The sequence below is a fragment of the Mesoplodon bidens genome, assembly GCF_964165515.1.
Source record: "Mesoplodon bidens genome assembly, chromosome: 1".
Lineage (NCBI taxonomy): Eukaryota > Metazoa > Chordata > Mammalia > Artiodactyla > Ziphiidae > Mesoplodon > Mesoplodon bidens.
The window spans coordinates 30,619,199-30,642,250 of NC_138176.1; the positions used below are offsets into that span (position 1 = coordinate 30,619,199).

The 23,052-nt window shown below is 35.6% G+C and overlaps 1 protein-coding gene across 4 annotated transcripts in view; it reads left to right on the plus strand.

Moving 5' to 3' along the window:
• Positions 1–23,052, plus strand: part of HPSE2 (heparanase 2 (inactive)) — a gene marked incomplete at its 3' end in the record, with an annotated part of 577,025 nt that overhangs the window by 307,272 nt on the left and 246,701 nt on the right. For 2 of the 4 annotated variants that reach the window (XM_081247709.1, XM_081247710.1), the window contains exon 4: positions 14,697–14,870. The exons of the other annotated variants lie outside the window; for them this stretch is intronic. In XM_081247709.1, coding sequence (XP_081103835.1) covers positions 14,697–14,870 — 174 coding nt within the window. The remainder of the gene's footprint in view (positions 1–14,696; positions 14,871–23,052) is intronic. 4 annotated transcript variants of the gene reach the window in all.

Here is a 23,052-nt window from a genome sequence, read left to right on the forward strand (position 1 = left end):
TAGAAGAGCCACCTGGGAAGGTAGATGTTTGGACTGTACTAAACTGCCTGAGAAAAACTAAGCAGAAAACTAAAATCTGGAAGTTAGCTGTTTTGTATAGCTGGGGGCTTGGAATGGAAACCAGTCATTAGAGGTAAATGCTTGCAGTTAAGATAAGCTCTAGCTTACATGTTAAGCTAGTAAACTGGAACTTCAGAGCTATGTAACTAGGACGCTAATTGGAGATTATCAAGACTGGAACTTTATGGCACCTTTGAAGGGCTCTCTAAGTGTAATGATGGGAATATAGGTTTTTATATAGAGACTGTAAAATTAGGGAAATGTGAGCTGTATTTAAGAGGGCCTAGATTGCACTCAGATTTTGTTAGTGTGATTTCTCTGAAGATTATCAGATGTTTGCATTTTTCAGACCTAGTTATAAAGTAACATGCTTTACCAATAAAGAGAACTTCATCTTATCTGGCTCAGAAAAAGGATTTATGTCTTTTTAAACTCTCCTAAGTGTTAGTTGAAGGGTTGCTGAAGCGTGATTGATTTCTAGAAGAGTTCAGAATTCTGATTTCTTGATTGAGCATTATATGCTAGAAATCATATATGATTGAGCTATTGTATTAATTAGGTTGTGAAGTTGTAATGTTTGCAATTAGTGGAGTTGGGAAAAGTGTGGAGCAACTAAAAGATATTTCTAAGGAAGAATCACTCTTCTTTGGAATTGAATTGAGTATAGGAGATAGGGATTTAAAAAATGGAAGGATGAGGCTTTTGTTTAAGACAGGATGACCAGGAGAGTGATGGTACCATTGACAGAAACAGGATTTCTGGGAGGGAAAAAAGAGTTTAGGGGGTGGGGGATGATAATGAGTTCAGAAGATTCTTGGAGTCAGAGAATTGTGGGCTAGAGATGTTCATTTTAGAACTGCTTATATAGAGCTGTAGACTGAAGCCATGTAACTGAGTCATCTGTTGGAGCTTGTAAAAGAACTCAAGGTTGAGGAGTAGTTCTTAGAATATCTCCCCATTTAGTATGCAGAAAGATAAAGTGAGGCTGAGAAGAACCTGTCAGAGATGGGAGAGCCTCGTCAGAGCTGTGACCCAGAAAATGGGAGACAACGCTTTCCTGTGTCTTCCACAGTGACTCAGTCATTAAAGGGAAAGCAGCGGTGTTTTTGATTTTCTCATCAATACACTTGAATAATTTACTGCACTGAGTTGAGAAACTCCTCATTTATGCTACTGGAGCTTATTTTATTACTCTTATAATTAAATACTATCACCAAGATATAAAGAACTTCTTCATCACTTTTCTACAGAGACAATTATCATATTGGAAACTTAATTAGGTTTATATATCCCACCTAGACAGGGTACAAGGGAACAATGAAGAAATATCAAGAAAATATTCCAAATAAAACTTGAGAGTTATCACACCAGTGAAATGGAATCCATTATGTTAGCAGTACAGCATCGCTAGGATCAGTCATACCGTATGAATGGTGTGGGCAAGTGAACTAAGTTATTGAGTGCCTGCTATGTGATAGTACAGTGCATCCTTTAAACTTCACAGCAGTTTTGAGAGAGAGGTGTTATGATACTCATGAAGGGGAACTGAGGATTACAGCAAAAAATTGCATGTGATTTTGGACAGAAATTGAAGTGTTAGATGTTGATTTAAAACGTGAGATTCTCATATCATGGAGTGAATAGGTGAGGAGTAGGTGCAGGTTTAGGTAACATAAGAATGGCAGACACAATATGTGAATGTGCTTATTGCCACTGAACTGTACACTTAAAAATGGTTAAAATGGTAAATTTTATGTTTTGTGTATATTACCACAGTAAAAAAAAAAGAATGGCAGAATTTTAAAGATATTGATGCTGTGTGAAAAATACATGGGGATTTGTGATATTCTATTCACTTTGTATATGTTTGAAATTTTCCATAATCAAAAGTTTAAAAATTAAGATTCTTTAAAGTCAGATTTAAATGTATGCAACATCTTTCCTGAAGCATGGGGATTAGGGATATCCCCACAACCATCTACTTACTTGAAAAACATTACATTTTTTTAACCAAATTGTGGCTATGAGACCATCATTATAATAATACATCCCAATAGCTTTAATATTTAATGTTTTTTACAAATTATTTTTTTGCATTGAGTATATGTGGCATTTTTCTGTGGCAGGTCTTATCATTCCATTTTTACAGATAGTTGTAGTGATTGCCCATGGTCTCATAGAAAGTAAGAGACAGGGATTCAAATACAAGTTTTCTGACTCCAAGTCCAGTGCTTTTGTTCCCTGTGCTCCCTGGGTGGTGTTATTTTGGTAGTGGCTTCTTCATGACATCTTCTGAGGTTCCAAACCTGAACTGTTTGCTCACTAGTAGTATTACTGTTGGATAATTTTGGGCAAGTCAGTTAACTTTAATCACTTCATTCTTCTCATTGGAAAACTGAGGAAACTGAACTAAATCACAGTCTTGGTTCTGCTTCATCTCTAAAATTTCACAGATTAGGTTCGATGGTAACTTAGGCACTAATAGAATAGAGGTGTAGAAATAAAAAGGGAAGCAGCAGTCCTGTTGTATGTGCTAGGTCATATGCAGAGTTTTAATTTAATTTCTGGATACCATATTTTAAGATAGGCATTGATAAAGAGAACTATAACCAGAGAACAATCCTAGTCCATGCCCTCAAGGCCCTTATGATGCAGTGGTCTAATAGCTAAATTCATGTGACAGTACTTCTTGCTCAGTCTCTACCACTCATTCCTTATATTTTCTATACAGACTTCGGATTTTCCAGTCTTTTCCTTCTCCATCATTCCTAGTGACAAACTACCCAACCACACCTTTCTTGTTTGTTTGCTTTTAGTTAGTATTTGTGGCAAAATAAACTATACTACACTACAACTGAAGGAAAGCTACACTACAGTGGAGACTTTGTGATTGCCACTGGGTGGTCTACACAAATTTCAATTTCATAAATGCTTAACAATTCCTTTTCACATTACCTATGTAAAAGCACTTATTTATTTACCTAAGTATTTAGTTTATTTTATTTAAACTGTATAGATTTATATTCAGTCACAGTTTTTATTTGTTTGAAGTTTGTAAACGTATCTTTGTTCTTATTAATAACTCACATTCTGTTTTCCACCTCATTCTTCCTTAATTTTTTAGTGACTCTTGAGATTTTCCTAAAGCTCTGTATTCAGGGTTTTGAACAAGTGAGGAAAGCCTTCCTGCATTTGCATCTAATTCATAGGATTTGTCCACATTATACTTCTATTTTTAGAATTGACATCTTTGCTGCCATCTGAAGGATAAACATACATTGATCTCTCCCTAGCAAAAGATACGTTTTTTTATCCCATCCGCCTTGCATATTAGCAACAAAACAACTGATATTCTACATTGAAAGGACAAACTTTTTATAACCTGCATAACATGAATCTAATCTCAAGGAAACATCAGATAAACCCAACTTAAATACTACAGAACAAATGGCCAGTAGTTTTTAAAATGTCAATGTTGTGAAAGACAAAGAAAAGATGGGGAACAGTTCCAGATTAAAGGAAACTAAAGAGATGTGAAAATTAAATGAAATCTGTGATCCTGGGCTGGATCAATAAAATTTCTATAAAGGACATTTTTGGGGGGCCATTAGCAAAATTTAGGTCTATAAATTGGATAATAATGTTGTTATCTAATTTTTGTTAATGTTATCTTCTGATTTTGATTATTATTGGTTATTTTAGTGAAAATTTCCTGATTTTGATAATTATACCTTCATAATTGTCTTGATCTTAGAAAAACACACAAAAATACTTAGGAGTTATAAAAAACTTTACAATTCTTGAGATCCCTCACATATAACTTCTTCAAGATTTAGCAGTGTGACACTTCAGCACCTCACCTCAGGGCAGCAGTCTCTGACTACTCAAACAAAATAGTTTTCCACCCAGTCTCCATTACATTAACCTGATTTCTTTTCTTCATAGGACTTACCACCATCCGAATTTATCTTATTATTGCTTATCACCTCCTCACTCCTACTCTTCCTTTCCTACTTATTTAGGAAATAAGGTCCCTGAAAGCAGGGACCTTGTCTGTCTTAATGATTGCTATAAACCCATTGTCTAGAACAATATCTGGCACATAACAGGTACTCAGCAATATTTGTCAAATGGATGAATGCATTTATATGTACAAAGACTAGAGATGAATAGCAGCAGGAAAAAAATCGGTTGTAGGGAGTGATGTTCTGGATAACTAAAAATTTTATTGAATACCACTAGCCAGTTGATTTTATAATAGAAGGTGCCTGTGACTCCAAAATAGTTAACACCTAGAGTGCTGTCTGCTGTCATGGTAGCAGTGATTGGTTACTTTCTTCCTAAAGCAAAGGCCTGAGGAGATAGGACATGGTATAAGGATTAGGGAAAATAAGGTTTCCAAACTTAACTGGTATAACAGTTAGGGGAGAACATCTGACTTCCAAACTATCCTGGGCTGTTCGTGGAGCGGTAGATATGCCCCTGAGAGAGGAAGAGTCTCCAGGCTGATGGAAATAGAACATTCACACACTTTGAGAACAACCCAGTGGCTTGAGGGCCCATCCTAACGAAAAATTTCCCATTCCAAGTTATTTTTTTGTCTGTGAAGTGAGCATGTCATTATTACTTTGCCACATTTTGAGATGTGCTGGAGAAGAGCTAAGGCAACCATTTGTTTAATACAGGCACTAAGTAACAACATTCCTCATTTCATCTTCTTCCGACCTTTTCAAAGCCCTTCTTCAAAGCTGTTCTCTTTGAGGCTGTATTTACTCCATATTAAATGTCTCTCTGAGTAAACTCTTTGGGTAAGAGCCAGTCTTCATGGTGTTCTTGCTAATGCAAGACTTTGGAGCTATCTATAAATGACAGGTCTCCTTTGTACAGTTGGTTGGAGCAATACCACCACTCTGACCCCCGAGTGGCAGAAACCATTTCCCATTCTTCATTATTTGTAGGAATTTGTAAGGAGCTGGGCTTCATTGGACTCTTTTAAATGCATAAAAATGCCAACCACACTTTGCAGACATGATGTTTTCAGACACTTGTGAATTCAAAAATACCCTTTATTCTTTCCAACTGAATAAGAAGGCTGCACCTCCATGGAGGCCTAGCCACAAAGCAAGTTTGAAGTTTTCTTTTGTTTGGCTTATATGGAATTATTGGTGAACTAGCTATAGAAGCTCCTCCACCCTTTTTTATGTTTGAGGTGGGGGAGGTGAATGGTAGAAACAAAGCTAAAGTTGTCTTCATTTCACTCTTCTTTATGTCTAAAGGGTTCAAACAGATTTAGATACAAATAATGTTTTCACTTTGATGATCAAAAAAAGATAAAAACAAATAGCTAATGATTGGTTTATTGGCTGAAAGGAAAACTGTTTTGGATTGTTTGGTAGGACTGTATTCTAGCAAAAGTATACACCTGAACCAACAGGCACAGGATTTTACCTCTTCAATGGTACATTAAGTTATAAGTTCTTCTTTAAATTTCAGCTCAAGGTTATACTCAGTTTTGTAAAAAATCAGAGATGATAATGAACATATTTTCCCATACTATTCTGAAGATAGGTAATTTTTAACTGCTACATATCTGGTATAGCATGGGAAATATTCAAAACAGGGTAATTTCAAAGAGCCATTTTCATTTTATGCATGCCAGAAAAATAAAATTAGGTAAGTTGAAAACTTGAAATAGAAATTGAGTGACAGGAAGAATAATTCAATAGAAGGGGTACAGAATTAGGCATCGGAAAACTGGCCCATGGTTCTGTTTCTGTGCAATGTTAGTCAAATCTTGTGATCTCTCTAGGCCTCCATTCAAACATTCACTCTATGGGCAATATAATATGACAAATAGATATGAAGTTATTTTGAAAAGAAATAAGTGCTATAATGTTGGGGGACCAAAGAGGTTATTTAGTTAAGTAGATGTATCTCTGCAACACAAATGCATTTTTTTGTAGAGATATTATTATATGAGGTCAACTGCTATTTAATAGGTATTTTGGTCAAGTATTTGAAACTTATGAATAAGGCAAACAAACTCTGATTTGGAAAGTAATTACCTATAAGGAAAAAGTCCACCTGCCTTCCATCCTATGTTTCCCAGCAGATGTGCTAAACACAGTCTCTACTTTCTCAGCACGTTATCGGTCCTCAACACTAAGCAATCTGGCTTCCATTTCTATCTGTATTAGTTTTCTTGAAGCTCATCAGTCTTCGTTTGATGACCAGTCCTTTTGTTAAGGCTTTGCACTGAGTATCTGCTATAACATTACATTTGTTCCTTCCTCCAGGTTCTAATGCCTCCCCCACCCCCATTCAATTCTAGCATTTATTATGTCTTCATATTCTAAAGGGAAAAACAATGATAAGCTGTGGAAAAATAATAGAACATGAAACAGAAGGTTATATGTAAGTTTTGAAACATAAGATATTCTCTTTGTTTTACGACAGTAAAAATTTTGCAAAATATTTATTGATAGAAACTCAGAAAAAGAGGAACTATGAGTGCCATCTTGTGGCAAGGCATGCCGTACCACAGCTAATTAGACATATCTCACTTGCCCCTCTTGCCCCCAAATATTTTAGCTGTGCTCTGCGTGTCTGTGTCATTTGATACTGGGGTCCATTCCTTTTTGAAGCTTTTTAAATCTCTGGTCTGGGAGTCACCGCAGTAATTCTCAGTCTTTATCTTCCTTTATGTATCTTCTTTACTTTTCAAGATTTGATATTATATTACCTTATTATTTTGAAAATCACCTTCATTGGATCTCATTGCTATTCTTTCTTCTTGATTCTTGGATCATTCTATGACTTTCTCTTATCTCTTCTTGACAATTCCACTTACTTCTCTCCTGACAACTGTGCCTCTACTCTAAGACTCAGCCCTTAGTAGAGTTGTCAGGTAAAATATAGGACCTCCAATTAAATTTGAATTTCAAATAAACAATGAATAATTTTTAGCATAAGTATGTCCCAAATATTAATGGGACATACTTGTATTAATGCAGTAGCATTATTTGTATTTGTATTTGCTAAACCTGGCAATCCTGGCCATTAGCTTTCTGTTCTTTCCTTATTTGTGATAGATACGGAGATGAATTGCTCAGATTTCCCTTCAAAGAAATACTTGCTGCCCAGTTGTGGGGAGTAAAGTCAGCAGACAACAGTCTCCAACTGTCATTTCCTTCAGGCTCTGTCTGCCTAGCCTCCACTAGAAATTCCTCTGTTCTTCCAGTTTCTATTGAATAGTAACATATGACTCCCCAATATTATTCATTCCAAAATGAACACTTAAGGCAACGAGTATTTGAATGCCTTCAACAGCATGTGGTAATAGACATAATCTCAAGGGAATTTGCTACAATGAAAATGGTAATTCAGGTTGGGTTATATATAGGGTGCAGACAGATTACAAGTGGTATTGAATGGGCCTAAATAACACCTGTAGGAGTCAGACATTTATTAAGGCTTACTGGGTATTGGATACTGAAATGGATGCTAAAAAAGCAGACATGGTACCTTCTCTTTGGCAAATGCTCCAGTCTGCCTTTAGAGAGGGACGCAGAGCTGAACAATGATAGCATAGTTGTCTGTTGCTGTAACAGGAGCCAGTAAAGAACTGGGAGAGATGAGAGGAGGGAGCCCCAGTGTCTTACCTTGGAGAATCAGGGAAAACCTCACAGAGAAGGGCATAGGCCTAAGCTATGAAGAATGAAGAAAAGAGGAGCAAGGATATTCCAGGCAGAGATAAAAAGCTTAGAGCAACGAGAGCCATGGAATAATGTGGTTTGTCAAGGAACGGCGAGGAGTTCTAACATGGCCCAAAGTTCATCACACTAGTGTTTGAGAAACTCTTTGGCCAAGTCTAAGCAAGTATCAGGCAGAAAAAATAGTTTACTTGTTTTAAGGACTCAGTCCAGTCTTATTCATTTCTAAATTGGCAAAAAGGACAAAAATACCCCTTGGTAACTATTTGTTCTTTTGAAAACTTCACGTGAAGGGAGAGTGCTTTTTCTGTGTGGCTAAGGATTTACACATGTGTTTCTTACTCTTAGCTCTTAGAGGACAGTACTGAACTTCAAAAGGGGAAATTGGTGCTGAGTTCAACAGCGTAGTGTCAGCTTATTCTAATTGTGAGCCCATGAAAATATGAACAGATTATCAAATCTCATGAAAAACAAGATGTAGAAATGGGACATACTTGAGCAGAGCTCAGTTGATACTTTGACATCCTCTGAGGCAGCTGCCTCCTGCCCCACCCAACCCTTCCAAAGAAAAAAAGCACTTAATGGAAAGGGGCCTGTTTGGGATAGAGTTAATACTTGGGATGCTTTCCTAGGTATTGAGTTATGAAGAGACTTTAATGCCTCATCTTGACAGCATTCTGGGGAAGCACAAATTGGAAACCAAAATTACTTAACAAGTCACTATTTAATTCCCAGGTGACACTTGTGCCTCCATAATTTCTATAGAAGAGGAGTTTAGAGGTGGCTATCAGTTAGGAAGGTGAGGGATGAGGCCACATCTATAAGATTTGTTCAGACAACACTTTACATAAGATTAAGAAAATGTTAATTGTTCCTGTAAAATTAACAGGGGCTGGGATATGCTGCTTTGAGGACACTGGTTATCTGGAAATCAGAAAATCCCTATGACAGTTCCACTCTCCCTCCTTTATAGTTCTGTATGTCTCCCAATCTTTCAAAATGTTTTGCTTAACCAGATTTATATCTTCAGTCAAAACTTCTCCCCTTAACTCTGGATTTGTATATTCTGATCACTCAAATTCTTTACTTATGTGTTGGTTAGGCATCTCACACTTAATGTAGCCAAAACCAAAATTCTGAGCTTTGACTTCCTCTCCTTCCATCTCCCAATCTTCTACACTTCTTTCTTAAAAGTCAGCTTCATCTTTCTGTTGCTCAAGTCAAAAGCTTGAGTTTTCCTTGACTATTTTTTTCCCCTCAGACCCCATAGCCAATCTTCAGCAAATCTTCTACCTTTAAAACATCCCAGGGGACTTCCCTGGTGGCGCAGTGGTTGAGAGTCCGCCTGCCGATGCAGGGGATACGGGTTCGTGCCCCGGTCCGGGAGGATCCCACATGCCGCAGAGTGGCTGGGCCCATGGGCAGTGGCTGCTGAGCCTGCGCGTCCGGAGCCTGTGCTCCGCAACGGGAGAGGCCGCAACAGTGAGAGAGGCCCGCGTACCGCAAAAAAGAAAAAAAGAAAAAAAAAACCAAAACATCCCAGGAATCCAACCACTCCCACCACTCTGCTGCTACCACCCAGGTCCAAGCCACTGTGATCTCTAGCCTGAATTATCACTATAGATGCCCAAGGAATTTCCTCGCTCTCCCTTTGCCCTCTATTCACCCTGTAGTCTCTTTTTGGCTCAGCAGCCAGGGTGATGCTTTTGAAATGTGAATCTGGTCATGTTCAAAACCATCCAGTGGTTTTCTGTGTCATTTAAGATAAGAGCCAAGGTCCTTACCATGGCCAGTAAGGCCCTACACAATCTGACCCTGCTGCCACTCTGACCTCATCTCCTATTTCTCTCCCTTATGTTCATTCTGGGGCAGCCATAATGGCCCCATTGCTCTACTTCACAATCATCAGTCTCTTACCTGTCTCAGGCCTTTGCCTTTACTATACCCTCTGCCTGGAATTCTTTCCGTAGTTATCCCCTTGACTTGCTCCCTAACCTCCGTTGGGTCTCTGCTCAAATGTTAATCTTATCAATGAGGCTTATTTAAAATAACATACCACCCCCAGTGGTTCTACTATCCCCTACCCTGCTTTACAGACTCCATCAACTCCCACTACCGCCACGTTAGAGGTAAACTCCATGGCGCAAGGACCTATTTTCTGTTTTGTTCATGGCTATAACCCTAGAGACTATAATATTTCCTGGCATATAGTAGGTACTCAGTAAATATTTGTTGAATAAATGAATGAATCCTACTTGAAATTCCAGCCGTCTCATTGCTCAGATTAATGGGAACCCTATTTTTTGTTCTTTGGATTGTTGCTTGTCTATTTTGTTTTTAAAGTGCCAAGTGCTGAGGAAACTGAGAAAAATGACCATCATTTATATCTTAGTGTGAATTCATTGACCTTATCCATTTGTAATATAGAGCTGAGATTAGCCTCATTGAAAAAATGGGTTTTGACAGATTGCAGTCTTGGTTCTTGATTTTTTTACTTTAACCTATCTCTGGTACTACTGTAGTCATTATTTTGTTTCTTTTCTTCCTTTTGTTGCCACAGAACTTCAAGAAGTAAGTTCAGTGTACCAGAGTCTATTCTTTTTTCTCTACCACTCATTCTTTAAGTTCACACCCCAACCTAAATCTAGAGTCTAATCTCATTTTTTGATTAACCATAATAAGTTTACTTCTTCTTTCTCCTTTTTCTCCTCAATTTCTCACCAACATCTACTGTAACTGACCAGCACCTCCTTGAAACTGTCTTCTTTAGGGTCCCTTAATTCTACATTTCTGGTTCTCTTCCTGACCTTTATATGTGGACATTTCTTAAGGTTTTGTCCTACCATTTTGTCCTTCAAAACTCTCAAGAACTTTCACAGCATCAACTTTCTCAGCACTATATAGATGACTCCCAAGCCTCTCTTTTCCATCTCTCTAAGACTCCAGCTCCTCATCTTTAATTGCCTGCTAGACTAGACTCCTTAAAGTTCTGTTCCTGTGAGATGCCAAAACAACCTGACTATAGGATATAAAGGCATTGGCACCCTCTGGTGGAGAGAGTAGAAGTCATCTTTAAGTATCTGCTTGCTTGGATGGAACCTGACAGGAGATGTTACAAGGAAGATTACATTTGTTGAGCACCTACTGAATGCTCTATATTCAAATATATGTCATTTTAAAATAAACTTCAGGTTATATTTCTTGAACTAGCAATAATAATAATTATACATATCTTTCATTGGGAACTTTCAGTTTCTTACTAGACCATTTTTATGCAACAAACAGGATTTGGGCTGTGTGAACTCCTAAGCATGATTTTAAGGCAGGAAATTGTTCTCTGATAGATGCTGTGAAGGATATAATGAGATACAGTACCAGCCTTAAGGAACTTAACAGTTTAACTGGGTAAACATGCCATTCACTCTGGAGAAGTGACTAAATCAAGAGGTAATCCCAAGGTAAGACAATGTCACAAGGCGCTCAGATGACAACAAATGGTGTAAACCCTGAGTTTAAAGAAGGCTGAGGTCACTGTAGGCAGATTGGTGAGTTCACTGAGGAATGGCTTCATGGAGAAGGCGGGACTTAAACTTTATCCTTCACAAAGTATTTCCCAAACTTCTAGCTCTCTAGTTCTCAATTTTTGCCATATTAATAAACTGTCTATATTGTTATTTTTCCACATTTTTCTTTATACTGACTTTTTTTGGTAAATACCATTTTCCTTGTCTTAAACCATCAAATCCATAAAATCACAGGTTTGATGTGCTTTTGTGTTTGATATATGTTTTTCTATTACATATGAAACAAACACAGATAATCCTCATCATATGGAGACAATTAGGTCTAGAAAAAGGCCACTTAAAGGGGAGTAATCTACCTAAAAAGAATATCATTCATATGAAATTTTGATGCAAAAGTTTGATTAGGGTTTTAGTTTATAAATAAAACAAAAAATTATGAAAATAAGCGTATTTCATTTTATACTTAAATTATAAGCTGTTTTTGCAACTGTGAACAATTTGAATGAACAAAATGATATTTATTTGAATATTGAGTATTTTTCTGATAAAATAATTTAACTTTTGTGTCACAGTCATAAGTATTAAAAAACATCAAAGTAGACCTCATATGATCTTTTAATAAAATTATTTTTTGAGCAACCTGTTTTATTATCACTCTTGTGAGTTTTCTCTTGTTCAGTTAACTGATAAAATTCTTCTAGATCCTTACTTATTAGTGTATTTGCATGTGATTTAAGCAATTATCAAACATTATTTTATTGATCTCATGAAACCCTGTGTCTTTTTCTCACATTTGCAACTTGGCTTTGCAACAGATTTGTACTGAGTTTGCCTTATATTGGACAAACTAAAAACATCATTGCTTTGATTAGTGAGGACATTGCCAAGTGGAAGGAATATTTAAGTCAGTTCTCAGCTCAACAGTGAATATTTTATTGTTAGGATTACTTTTATTTTCCTATGCATCCTTTAACTCCAGGACAGCCTTCTCAAACTTTATATCAGAGAAACACTTGAAATATTCTCAAGTCTCAGGGAACTTCTGGATAAAAATTATATATAAAGCTCATGGTATGTCAGTGTAATCATTTAGTTGTAGATATTATAATCCAATAATAATTGCCAATACTCTTTTAAATAGAGTGATACTTTCCTGAGAATCTGTTTAGTTTGACTGACATTTTAGCCTATTCTTTTGTAGGTTCCCCCAAAAAGTGGTATGGATACAATAAACTTCAATTTTTCTTTTTAAAATGTTATACTTGATTTTTGGTGCCTTACGCAAGTAAGACTAAAACATTATCACAAATTTCTATCATATAAATGCTGTTGAGGTATGGTACGTGATATATGGTAAGCTGTAAGCTTAGTTTTTTTTCCTTCCTATTTAAAACTGAAAATGACCTTTTAGACAACCTTTCTAGAAAAGAAGAAAAGAACAAATAATTAACTTTTGTTCTTGAAATTAATCCTTTTTTTCCTTTTTATGAATTTGAAAAATTATAAGGCAAACATAGTATGTTTTTGTTAATTAACTGGTTTAAGCCAAAATGAGATATAATTTTTCTAAAGGTAGGCTTGTTAGGTTATTTAAATAAGGTTTATGAATTTATGTTAATGTGGTTTTCAATATGAAAATAAATTAACAGTATTGAATAGTAAAGTTACTAAAACTATATGTCAAAGCAATATGAATAAAATTATAGCCTAAGAAAACATTTTCTATGAGACTTTGAAAGAAACGATTTTCTTACTGAGTGGCATGGTCAGATTATGTAGATAATTATAAGATCAGTATACACATGTGTTGGTTTGATGATCACTTTAATAGGCCTAAAAATGCATTTTAATTTTAATTGCTATTTTGGAACTAAAAATAAATAATTAAGTTTATTTCCTTTTCTTTTAATAATTAAGTTTATTTCTTTAATATGAAACTATGCTGTTTGTTGTTGCTTAGTTACTTGATTCTGGGTTTAATGTGAGTTAAGTTCCCATGGATTTTATTTTCAACTAAAATGAGACAATTTCCATCCTTTTTCTTGATGCTTCTTAAAAAACACTTTCTTGTACATGTATGGAGATAAAAATGGCAACAACCCTGTATCCCACTTCAAAAACTGATAATGGATTCAACCAAATGATCATGGTCCTGCTTCGTAGTACTAAAAGACCTATAACAGCTGCTATGAGACACCTTGGTCACTCTGTGTCATCTTTTGCAGACCCCCCTAATGATATCTTATAGAGCCCCACATGGTGTTCCACAGAATCCCATTTGAGAAACCCTGCTCTAGGGACTTGGATGATGAGTACTAAGATAATATGAACTCCTGTACGTAATTATTAACCTAAAATTTTTTTTCAATCTGTATACCACTTAAAATCATGTCATCCATATTTTGTGAAACACTGTATAAAAGGACAAGTAAAATCTGGATATGTTTAAAAGAGAAAGAAAAGGCGTGACGAATGAGAATAATCAGAGCAAAGGCCAGTGGGGCAGGGGATTCTATAATAAATAGAACTGGATAACACCTGCAAAGAATTCTTTGACAGTAATAGAGAGACCTGAAGTTGGGGAAAAATTATAGTTGAGTTGTAGGGGCCTTGAACTAAAGGAAACAAAGGTCTTGCAAATCCACTAAGGTTTTGAGGAATAAGTGAAACTAATGAAATTGATTGGGAGAAGATGAATCTGGCAATCTGGGAAGAATCTAGAGGCAGACAGGCAAGTACATTCTTGTAATAATTCATGCAAATGGAAATGAGAGCCAGAACCAGAATGGTGGCAATAGGCGTGAAGGAATGGGATGGGTATGGGACATATGGTAAATAGCATTCATGGTATCTGGGATCAACCTAACAATGAACATATTTCTATTAGTAGTTGTGGTATTTCCATTCTCAGAAATATTAGAAATGTGAAATTGAGTGAGATTTGTTTTGGAAGTGCTGCTAGGTTGAGCTATTTTCTGACTCCCCAGCCAGTCATTGTTTCCTGGCCTTGTCTCCTGACAATATTCCTATCATTTCATAAAGGAGTATAGATCCAGCAGTGCCAGATTTTCTGATTTTTTGAGAAAAACTATAAATCTAGCTAGTTTGTGATATCCTCCCATTTCTAAATGTTAACAATTCAATTTTTTGTTAACAGATAAAATATACTATAGACTAGATTTGGTTGTCAATTTGCAAACTTTATCTGGAGTTGTGTGTGCTGCTTTTGAAAATCACCTTGAAATGTACCCTGAACCAAAAGGTAATAGTCCCTTTTGGAAGCCTCTGTGTAATTCCTATTAGCAGGAAGCTCATAGAAAGGCTTTTTGTAGTAGCTAATATTTTCCTTTTGTTGGGATGTTGATTTGAAAGTTACAAGCCTTTCTCTGCTTCTTCCCAGCCAGGTCTCTAGACAAACTTTATAACTTTGCTGATTGCTCTGGACTCCACCTGATATTTGCTCTAAATGCACTGCGTCGTAATCCCAATAACTCCTGGAACAGTTCTAGTGCCCTGAGTCTGTTGAAGTACAGCGCCAGTAAAAAGTACAACATTTCTTGGGAACTGGGTAATGGTAAGTAAGGATGTTGTTTCCTCTGAATTGACAAGATAAAGGGTAAAAAATAAGATGGCTCAGACCATCTCTAGTACCGTGGCCCAGAAAACACTTGGGTTGTTTGACCACTGAGTTGACCTTCCAAATAGTAAAAGACCAAACAGTTGGAGAGTAGATTTAGTGAAGCCCACCATTTGCATCTATAGTTATCTCTAGTTACCTTATTCCAAATATAGGGGAAATGCCAAATGTGACTTATGATTAACAAATTGATATTAAACCAGATACAACCTATCTGCTCAGCCTAAGCTGAAATTTACAATCTTCTATAGAACACTGGTCCTACAAGATGACCCTTATAATAATTCAAAAGAGTTTGGTCAAGTATATTTGGGAACTGGTCTACAGTATATGTACTTCTTGAAGGTTCATAATGCACATCAGCATGTAAAAGCCTTGAGAAGTCCTGTTGCAATAAAATCTGTATAACATTTTTTTAACCCAGCATTTCTTAAATCATTTAACCAGGGTTGGTTTCAGGGGCATGCAACCTGTGCAGTCACATAGGATCTCATGCTTAGAAGAGACCCATGCTTGGTTTAATGCTCTGCTATCGCCATCTTAATTTTTAAATAAAGGGATCCATGTTTTCATTTTGCATAGGGCCCTGCAAATTATGTAGCCAGTCCTGTTTAATCATTGCACTGTGTGTGTGGGGGGGTGTGTGTGTGGGAGTGTGTGTGTGAGAGAGAGAGAGACCTATTATCATCTCATGGAACAATGTTCCATCGAACACACAATGTTCCTAAATCACACTATTTTTCCTAGTGATATATATGTGTGTATGATACATATGATATTCTGTAGATTCCATGAGTCTCTAATATTATTGAGTCAACTACTATGGGTTATAGTTAAAATTATGGATAGTATAAAATTGAAAATATTCTGATTCCTAATAAAAAGACATTTTGGTAAACCTTAGAACAAAACAACCAAGAATTCTCTTAAAATTACTGTTACAAATTGATAATAACATTTTTGTCCATGGCCATGTATATCTATAGCTAACCCATGTTTGTTTGGAGCACCGTGTGTGTGCTGGGGGGGCAGTGTACACATACACAAGCACATGTGTGTATTTATGTACTCCACTCTAGAATTTGAAGTTCTCATAAGGTAGCAAGGGATGAGGATCTTATAAGAACAAGTGTCTTTTTTCCTGTCACTAGCCATTAACTGGAATGTAGCTCTCTCTTCCTTCCCTGGAGTGGGGGAAATTGGGGGAGAGTTAGCTACCAAATGGAGACTTGAGCTGAACTGAAGATAATTTGGTTACAGGGGGCATAACTAGGGTAGCCTTAGATTTTTCATCTTCCCAACCAGTCTAGGTATCATACGTTCTAGGACAAGAGCAAGAGTGATGTGATCAGCTTAGAACGAGGCAAAATTATTACATAGTAGACAAAGCCATTTACTGATCCCTCCCCATCGTATCTTCTATTTCATGCTCCTTGACATTCTTTGGTATTTTATGTTGTCTGCTCATGACTACCCCACCTAACCTTACCCTACTCCAGTGTCAGACTCCACCCAGCTTAGCTCTTTTCTCCAAACACAGCAAAATATTCTTCAAACAATTCAAACAATGCATTCCCCAAACAGGGCATTATACCTGTCATGAGGGACCAATTAGATGTAATGTTTAAAACGGGTGAGTGTAAGACAGTAAGGAGTGGTAGGGCCTCTGTTGAGCTAGAGAATACATGCTGTGCCTAAAGCGTTTGTTTTCTTTCTAAAATATTTCTAAATAAAATTGGTTTGTAAAAGAACCTCAGCTGGTTGTAGATAAGACCAAAGCAATAAGCTGTGACAAAGCGAGAGAGAGGCATGGACATATTTACACTGCCAAACGTAAGGTAGTGGGAAGCAGCCACATAGCACAGGGCGATCAGCTCGGTGCTTTGTGACCGCCTGGAAGGGTGGGATAGGGAGGATGGGAGGGAAACGCAAAAGGGAAGGGATATGGGAACAGATGTATATGTATAACCAATTCACTTTGTTATAAAGCAGAAACTAATAAAAAAAACAAAAAAAACTTACTTACAAATGACTGATGGGAATAATTCCTCCAGGGTTTGTGGCATCTCTGAATTTGGGAGCTTATTAAATTAAATAAATCTTTAATTAGTATAACTGATGTGATTTGGTGGGGGTGGGGAGAGTACAGGCATCTTTCTGTATATATGTCTGTTCCAAATAACTGAGAGTCTGCCCCTTTCCATCCTTCCCCCAAATTATGCGAAACAGTTTAGAGACGGAGCTAATTACATTTTTTAAATGTTGTTTAGTCACCTTAGCCACACAACACTTGATTCCCATCATCATCAATCCATTTTCAAGGATTAACAAAAACAAAGAATCATTTTTGAGGAGGAGAAAAGGCACAGTCATAGATAAGAAAATAGATAGGGATATAGATAGCAATAGATAGAAAAATAACCAAATTTATGAATTTAAAAATTCAATAAGGTAGAAAGTATCTGGTAATGTTCCTGTGAGCATTTCTATCACGGTAGATATAGATGGTTTTTGAGTCTGTAGTCAAGAAGACTAGAGTTGGTCTGTTTCCCCGCCCCCTTGCTTTTATTTTTAAAATTGCATTTCTATTTTTTGATATGACAAATAAGTAGTTTGCCCAAATAAACACACCTTTTAGGGTTTGAAGATTTATTTTGCTGATTCTTCTAATTCATTTTACAACTACTGATAGTTTTTCTTGTGCTAGCATCATATCCCTTAAGATATCCATTGTATTCTGTTCACAATGATTCTGTGTTGTATATTTAGGCCCTTGCCCCTCAGAAATTATCTGATCATCCTCCTGGCTTGGACTTGTCTCTCCAATCTTTCATCCATTTTCTTTTTTGTAACCATATCTTTTTGGACAGACATAATAGTTTAACTATCATATACACATTTAGGGAGGGACAATAGAACTGGTCAGTTCTCTCATCCTCCCATATACCCACATCCTGTTAACAAGTACTTTATCTCTAGAGCAAATCTGGCATTGGAAAAACTAAAGTAGATATTTCTTTGGTTGTTTCTCCTGGAGTATCTAAACTTAAAGTGACTAAACTTTTTTAAAGTTTAAAGTATCTAAACTTTTTTCTCCTTTAAAATCAGTGAATAGTGTGGGCTACAGACCATGAAAGCAAAATATACCCAGTATCAAGAGGTGAAGATTAAGAAAGTTTAGGATGTCAAAGTCAAAGAATGACTTTCTTGATACAAGATTTTTAACAACTATGTTTTGTAGATATAAAATGTTTCCTTAAATGTCATAAATTGTAAACTCTATATTTGATTAATACTAGGTGATCATTGTAATTATTTGCATTTCTTTTAATCATTGGTGAATCTAAAGTAAGGAAGAGCAGGGGGGAATTTTGAAGCCGAGACTCAAATCTTGGAAGTGTAGAATAAGAAATTTAATCCAGTTCTGCTCCGGAGAGATGGTGTTTGTTCTATAGAGGGCTATCCTTAACAAAAATTTTCTGAAGATAATGCAGCATCTCTAATTGAACACTACATTATGAATTGTTTCCCAAATTAGGTGTGTTCCCCAAATTGATCTGCCCACTTCTGAGAACAAATAAAAGCCACTGTAATTAATTACTGAATCAGTGTCATATATTTATACCTATGCCTGACCTATACATTCACCAATTATTCCTGTTTGATTTTAGTTATATGAATCAGTTCCCTGGAACCTGATGTCTACTGAGCAATTTCATAAAATCAAAATTATGACCTTATAAAACTTAGCCCCTTAGAGATGATGATTCTGGCAGCCCAGCTTTATTAATTCATTCATTAACTCAATATTCATTAAGCTTTTAGTCTGTGTTTGTGTGGATAAATGTATGATGTATTTATGTATAGCCATTTATACAGTTTTATTATGTATATTTGTGTGTATATAACAGGTATAGTCTTGTGAAGGCCAAACACAGGGTTGAGCCACCGTGTTCAGACACACTTCTAATTGTTTATGAGGCTACATCATAGCCCATAGCTTTAGAGAACTGTATTTTTGTTGGAGAGAGTTTGATGCTTAGGGAAGGAGAAGAGGGGGAAAGAGGAAGAGAAGGGGAGATGAGAAAACATATATAGTTTCTTTACCTGCTTACTTTTCTCCTTTCCCTCTCCCTGCCTGCTTCTCACCTTCATCACCTTTATCTTCTCTATTCTTTCTCCACGTACTCCCATTTACATAATACTCTCATGCTATTTAGTAAGTTTATAGACTTGTACAACCATCTCCACAGTCCAATTTTAGAACATTTCCATAACTCCAAAAAGATCCCTCATGCCAGTTTTCAGTCAGTCTCTGTAACCATTCCCAGTCCCAGGAGACACTAATCTGCTTTTTGTCTTTATAAATTTGTCCTTTGTGGACATTTCATATAACTGGAATCATACAATATGTAGTCTTTTGCATCTGACTTCCTTCACTTAGCATGTTTTTGAGATGTATCCATTTTGTAGCATGTAAAAGTAGTTCATTCTTTTTAATTGCTGAATAGTATTCCAATGTATGAATATATATATTCATATATATGTGTGTATATATATATATATCTACATAGAGATATATCTATATCGATATCTATCTATTTATATATACATATATATCTTGCATTTTGCTTTTCCATTCACCAGATGACAGACATTTGAATTGTTTCTACTTTTTGACCGTGATAAGTAATGCTGCTGTAAATATTCATATACAAGTCTGTGTGTGGATATATACTTTCATTTCTCTTAGGAAGATACCTGGGAGAGGAGTGGAGTCGCTAGTTTGTATGGTAAATTTAAGTTTATTTTTAAACAAACTACCACATTACTTTTCAAAGTAGCTGTACCATTTTACATTTTCCCCAGCAATGAATGAGGATTACAGTTTTTCTACATCTTTGGAAACACTTGTTAATGTCTATTTTTTTGATTATAGCCATTTTAGTGGTTTTGAAGTAGTATATTAATATGGCTTTAATTAGCACTTCCTTAATGACAAGTGATATTGAGCATCTTTTCATGTGCTTATCAGCCATTCTTACATCTTCTTTGGTGAAATGTCTACTCAAATCTTTTGCCTTTTTAATTGGGTTATCATATTATTCAGTTGTAAGAGGTTTAAATATATTCTGGATATAAGATCTTTATCAAACATATGACTTGCAAATATTTTCTCCCAGTCTATAGCTTATTTTATCATTTTCTTTATGGCACCTTTTGAAGTTCAGATGTTTTGAATTTTGATAAAGTTCAGCTTATCAATTTTTTATTCTATTCCTTGTGCTTTTGGTATCATATCTTTGCCTAACCCAGGATCACAAAGTTTTTTTCCTAATTTTTCTCTTAAAAGCTTTGCAGGTTTTGCTCTTACATTTGGGCATAAGATCCATTAAGAGTTAATTTTTGAGTATGGTGAGAAGTAAGAATCTAAATTCATCTTTTTGCATATGGCTATCAAATTGTCCCAGCATTGTTTGTTTAAAAGATTATCCTTTCCTTACTGAATTCTCGTGACACTTTTGTCAAAAATCAGTTGACCACAAATGGGTTTATTTCTGGACTCAAGTCTCTTCCACTGATCTGTATGTCTGTTCTTGGACTACTATACTAGGACTACATTGTCTTTTTTTTTTTTTTTTGATATATGTATTTATTGCAAAAGATCATCATGATAAGTTCAGTTAATATCCATCACCTCACATAGTTACAAATACTTTTATCTTGTGATGAGAACTTTTAAGATCTACTCTATTAGCAACTTTCAAATATACAATACAGTATCGTTAACTATAATCACCATGATGTACATTACATCCCCATGACATTTATTTTATAAGGTAAGTTTGTATCTTTTGATCATCCTCACCCATTTTGCCACCCTCACACCTGCCTCTGGTAACCACCAATCTATTCTCTACATTTTTTTTTTACATTGTCTTGATTGCAAGTTTTATAATGAGTTTTGCAATTGGGAAATGTAAGTCCTCCAACTCCATTCTTCCTTTTTGTTTTGGCTCTCCTAGGTGTTTGCATTTCCATGTAAATTTTAGGGTCAGTTTGTTAAATTTCCTCAATAAAGCCTGCTGGAATTTTAACAGAGAACATTGAATCTGTAGATCAGTTAGGGAAAATTGCCATCCCAATAATATTGACTGCTCCTATCCATGAGCATAGATTATGTCCCATTTCTTTAATTTTTAATTTCTCTCAGCAATGTTCTGTAGTTTTCAGTGTACAAGTTTGGCACTTCTTTTATTAACTTTATTCTAAGTATTTTATCCTTTTCGATGCAATTGTGAATGGAATTATTTTAATTTCATTTTTGTATTGTGCATTGCTAGTATTTAGAATTGATTTTATATATTGATCTTTTATCTTGCTGAACTTGATTTTTAGATCTTGTTTATTTTCCCCTACCTGTGTGAATTCTTTAGGATTTTCCATATACAGGATATGTTGTCTAAGAATAAAGACAGTTTTACTTCTTCCTTTCTAATTTAGATGCCTAAATTATTTTCCTTGCCTGATTGCACTGACTAGAACCTCTAATACAGATGTTGAATATAAATGGTGAGAGCACACATCCTTGCCTTGTTCCCAGTCTTAGGGGGGGAAACATTCAGTGTTTCAATTAAGTATGATATTTTGCCATTAAGCATTCAGTATTTCACCGGTAAGTATATAGATTTTTCTTAGATACTGTTTATCAGATTGAGGAATTTCCCTTCTATTCATAGTTTGTTGAGAGTATTTATCAGGATTGGGAGTTGGATTTTGTCAAATGGTTTTTTGTTTTGTTTTGGTTTGATTTTTTTGCATCTGTTGCGATGATAATGTGGTTTTGGTCTTTTATTCTGTTAATTTACATTAGTTGGGTGTTGGTATTAAATCAACCTTGCATTCCTGGTGTAAATCCCAATTGGTCATGATATTATAATACTTTTTATATATTGCTGGTTTCAGTTAGTAAATATTTTGTTGGGTATTTTTGAATCTATATTTATGAGAAATATTCATTTGTAGTTTTCTTGTGATGTCTTTGTCTGACTTTGGTATCAGGGGAATATTGACCTCATAAAATAAGTTGGGAATTGTTCCCTCTTCCTCAATTTTCTGGAAGAGTTTATGAAGAATTGTGCATTATTTCTTCCTTAAAAACTTGGTAGAATTCACCAATTAATCCATCTGAGTCTGGGCTTCCTTTGTGGAAATAATTATAATGACTAATTAAATGTTTTTTGTTGTTATAGGCCTATTCAGATTTTTTTTTTGAGTTGGCTTTAGTAATTTGTGTCTTTCTTGAAAATGTTTTCATTTCATATACATTGTGTAACTTATTGGCATAAAGTTGTTCATTGGCATAAGGTTGTAGTCCCTTATCCTTTTAATTACTGTGAGATCCTTAATGATGTTTCTTTTCATTCCTAACTTTGGTCATCTGTGTCTTCTCTCTTTTTTTTTTTTTTTCTTTTTTGGTCAGTCTAACCAAAGGTTATATCAATTTTGTTGATCTTTTCAAAGAACCAACTTTTACTTTAATTGGTTTTTCCCCATTTTTTATATCATTGGTTTCTTCTCTAATTTTTATTATTTCATTTTTTCTTCTTGCTTTGGGTTTAGCTCCCTCTTCTTTTTCTCCTTTCTTAAGATAGAAGCTTAGATTATTGATTTGAGACCTTCTTTTCTAATATAGGAGTCTAAGGCTGTAAATTTCCCTGTAAGAATTGGGTTTTTTTTCCTAAACAACAAAAAAAAGCTAGAAGTCTAACATATAGTTATCAGCAGATCTTTTTTTTTTTCTGAGGTCTCTCTTCTTGACTTCTTGGCTCACTATGTCCTCACATGGCCTTCCCTCTGTGTGTGCATGCCTAGGTCTCTTTGTGCTCAAATTAACTTTTTTAAAGACTTTTTAAAAGGGCGGTTTTAGGTTCATAGCAAAATTGAGAAGGTATAGAGATTTCTCATATATCCCCTGCCCCACATGTGCACAGCCTCCCCCACTATCAACATGCCTCACAGAGAGGTACATTTGTTACAACTGATGAACCTACATTATACATCATAATCACCCAGAATTTATGGTTCATATTATGGTTCACTTTTGGTGAGCACATAC